Source organism: Oryzias melastigma, linkage group LG13 (genome assembly GCF_002922805.2).
Source record: "Oryzias melastigma strain HK-1 linkage group LG13, ASM292280v2, whole genome shotgun sequence".
Classification (NCBI taxonomy): Eukaryota; Metazoa; Chordata; class Actinopteri; order Beloniformes; family Adrianichthyidae; genus Oryzias; species Oryzias melastigma.
This window is the reverse complement of record NC_050524.1, coordinates 31,383,023-31,386,789: the sequence shown is the minus strand read 5'-3', so window position 1 is coordinate 31,386,789 and position 3,767 is coordinate 31,383,023. Positions and strand designations below refer to the sequence as shown.

Sequence of the window (3,767 nt, the reverse complement as noted above, 5' to 3'; positions counted from 1 at the left end):
CTATACAGTCAACTCGTACACTTAGCTCATTGATTAAATTGTATCAAAGAGTAACACTTTTTGAATCAATATTGCTCCTGCCAATGCAACCTTCCCTTTCCAAGAACTGTACTAATTCAATTATAGCTACATCATTTAATCTCATTTCCCCAGGCAGGTGTTTATTATCGAGCTTAAACGCACTGAATGTATTTATTTTAGAAAGTCTGAGAAAACAAGTGTAAGGAGCTTTATCTGTTACCGTGTGCACTGAGAGACTGTCACTGATTGTAAACTGCAATATACCAGTTTGTCTGGAAAAGGGAAGTTAGCTCATAGATCACTCTCTATCTCTGCATTTATCTTTTATCTCGACTTTCACTAAATAATGGTTAAGACTGGAAGAGAGTCATCCAGCTCTTACCTGGATGCCATTGACTAACCTGTTGTACACTCCTCCAGCTAAAAAAATAATCTATACTGAACATAATTATTGTGAATCCATTCTTTAAAGGGCTTGTTTTTCTCTTTATCAAAACAGAAGGATACTGGCCTAAAATAAAAACGTGTATGGTACTCTGCCAAAAAATACAATAAATAAAGGGAACACCTAAACAAATCAATTTCACATGTTTTTGTGTAAGTGGAATAGACAACAGGTGGAAATATTAGACGATCAGCAAGACGCCTCCAATAAAGGAGTGGTTCTGCCAGTGGTGACCGCAGACAACTTGTCTGTTCTTATGTTTTCTGGCTGATGTTTTGGTGACTTCTTTTGACCAACAGTGTTGTTACCCCAGTGAGATGGCGTCACAGTCACCCAGGTAGGAACTCCTCCATGACAGCACATCGATGCGAGCTGTGGAGAGAAGGCTTGCTGTGTCTGACAGTGCAGTGTCCAGAGCTTGAAGGCGCTACCAGGAGACAGGCCAGTACATCAGGTAATGTGGAGGAGGGCAACAACCCAGCATCAGGACCACTATCTCCTCCTTTGTGCAAGGACAAGCACTTACCAGAGTCCTATAAAATGACCTCCAGTAGACCACGTGTCTGCTCAAACTGTTAGGAAGGTGGTAGTTGTGCGTACAGACCAACACCGTGCAAGACGTTTGACGTCTGCTAGAGAACACTAAGATTGGCAAATCTATCACTGGTGCCCTGTACTCTAAACTGATAAAAGCACGTTCATACTGAGCATAAGACAGGCGTGATAGAGTCTGGAGACGCCGTAGAGAATGTTCTGCTTCTTGCCACATTGTCCAACATGACCGGTTTGGCATTGGCTCAGTAATGGTTTGGGTGGCATTTCTTTGCAGGGCCACACAGCTCTCCACGTGCTCACCAGAGATAACCTGACTGCCATTAGGTACCAAGAGGAGATTCTCAGCCCCTTGTGAGACCATATTGTCGGTGTGATTGACCCTGGGTTCCTCCTAATGCAAGACAACGCTAGAGCTCAAGTGGCTGGAGTGCATCACCAGTGCTAAAGTTATTGATGTCTGTTCCCCAGACCTGATCCAATTGAGCACATCTGGGACACCCTGTCTTGGTCCATCCACCAATGCCAGGTTGAACCACAGACTGGTCCAGGTGTGGGAGAAGATCTTCCAGGATACCATCTGCCACCTCCTCAGAAGCTTACTCAGGCATTTCTGGGAAGTCTTATGAGCACACACCATTGAGCCTCATTTTGACTTGTTTCAAAGACATTACATCCAAATTGGATCAGCCTTTAGTGTGTTTTTTCCACTTTAATTTTGAGTATGAGTCCACATCCAGACCTCTATAGGATAATCAATTTAATTTCCATTATTTTTTTGTGTGTGGTTGTGTTGTCAGCACATGCTGTAAAGAATAAATTCTTTAAGAATAATATTTCATTAATTTGGTATATGATGTCATTTCATAACGTTCCCTTTATTCTTTTGAGCAGTGTATTAATTAAAATTTTCTTGGAAACTTTGTTCTACAGAGTGAAATAAATGTTAATGATTCTGTCAAGACGTACATTATTAATCCGAAAAGAGACCGAGGCAATTTTTATTACTCACACTTTTAGGTAGAGAGCAAATTTACAGTTCCTCAGTGATCACTAAACCACTTTTTCTTGCAGGTCAGTCCAGCCCTCATTGCTCTAACATTAAAAAAGTCAAGTTTCATAATAAAAATGAACTTTAATTTACAGCCTGATCCCAAGAACAGTTTTGATCCCCATAGCTTTGTTTCAATTTCCTTGTAACTGTAGATGGTGGCAGGTGCTGATACAGTTCATCACTGGTATTTTCACTTACAAAAAAGGTCTATATTATACAAAATCAAAGTATTTACGCTTTTAAGTGTATTTTAATGTTAATTCCTTACTATAAATGAAGTTAAAAAGGTATTTTGATTCATTTAACAAATCTCTGAGTATTCTTCCAAAGCCGTGCTCTCTGAGATCCAGGCCCTTCCAACCCACAAGAATGAGCGGGTCCTCACAATGTGATAATGTGAAAAGTGAGGAACAGTCCTTACCAGGGAGCTTCTGCGCTGCCAGCGCTGCCCCCCCCAGGCTAACACATAAACCCACTTTCTCCGGAGAGCTAGCGGTGATTGGCAAAATACTTTCATTTTATATGCACAATATGAACATCCATCTTTGTAAAAGGTTGCATGTTGTTTGTTTTCATGGATGAAATGTAGACACACTAGGATGACGTCATGAAATGGTCAACAGCCACAGCGAAAGGCGGAGCCTCAAAAAATCAAGGCATCTTACTTTTGGGGTAGGAAAAGAAGTCTGTGACAACGACTCATATTTCATTAAAAAAAAAAAAAAAAAAAAAACAATTTCTTTAGTGTGCCAAAGGTAATTTACAATGGATGAAGTTTACTCTGAAAGGCTTAAGAATAGTATGATATAGGCCCTTTAAAGATATGGCTTGTTCTGGTGCTCTAAGGGAGTCTCAGTTTCAGTTTGGTACAGTGTTTCCAACTTGGTGACTTCAAAAAAAAAAAAAAAAAATTCTAACTTGAAGGATGTATTCGTATCTTTTTAGAGACGTTTCCATGAACAGTATTAGATGGTGCATTAAATTCCCCTGAGTCCCCGTCTATGTCTCTCAGTGCAAGTGCAGCATAGACTGTAAAGGCTGTTCATTCAGCTGAAGTCAGAGCCGGAGCCTTTGAATGCTCCATGTCAAAAATAAAAAATGTTATTTTTGACTCCAAATAATAAAATAAATATATATTTAAACCACCAGATAAAATGAAAGAGAATTGGCTTAAATCTACAAAAAAAACCACTTAAAAGGAATATTTAGTAGTTTTTACTCACATTTGTTATTCCCAGAACACCACTCCTCTGTCATTTTATAAAAATGCACAAAGGTAATTATGCAATGTTTGTAATTAACTTTGTATTTAACAACATTTGCCAACTTTAGTAAAAGACTATTTTCCTGTATGAGAGGAAGGCATTTCTTTAAACAGACCCTTTGAATACTTTGCATTTTAAGAAAATGTATACGCCATAATGTTCAGACTTAAATACATGCAGTGGCAGGGCGGTCGACTCCTGATAGGAAGATGGTGGGTTCAATTCCCGCCTTGCCCGCCTATGTGTCCTTGGGCAAGACACTGAACCCCGAATTGCCACTGATGGAAGCATAAATCATCTTGCGATTAAACAAGTCTTTGACAGAAGAGGTTTTGTTGTAAATACAAAATAGTTTACCACCCGTTGGTTTTCATAACACAAAAGCTCAAAATTTCCCCAGTAATTGGACATATAAGGCTGGGCAACATGT

At 39.4% G+C, this 3,767-nt stretch overlaps 1 protein-coding gene across 1 annotated transcript in view; it reads right to left on the bottom strand.

Moving 5' to 3' along the window:
• Positions 1-770: 770 nt before the first annotated feature.
• Positions 771-3,767, bottom strand: part of LOC112149325 (CMP-N-acetylneuraminate-beta-galactosamide-alpha-2,3-sialyltransferase 4) — a 50,955-nt gene continuing 47,958 nt past the window's right edge. Inside the window, exon 11 of the mRNA XM_036214971.1 lies at positions 771-893. Coding sequence (XP_036070864.1) covers positions 771-893 — 123 coding nt within the window. The remainder of the gene's footprint in view (positions 894-3,767) is intronic.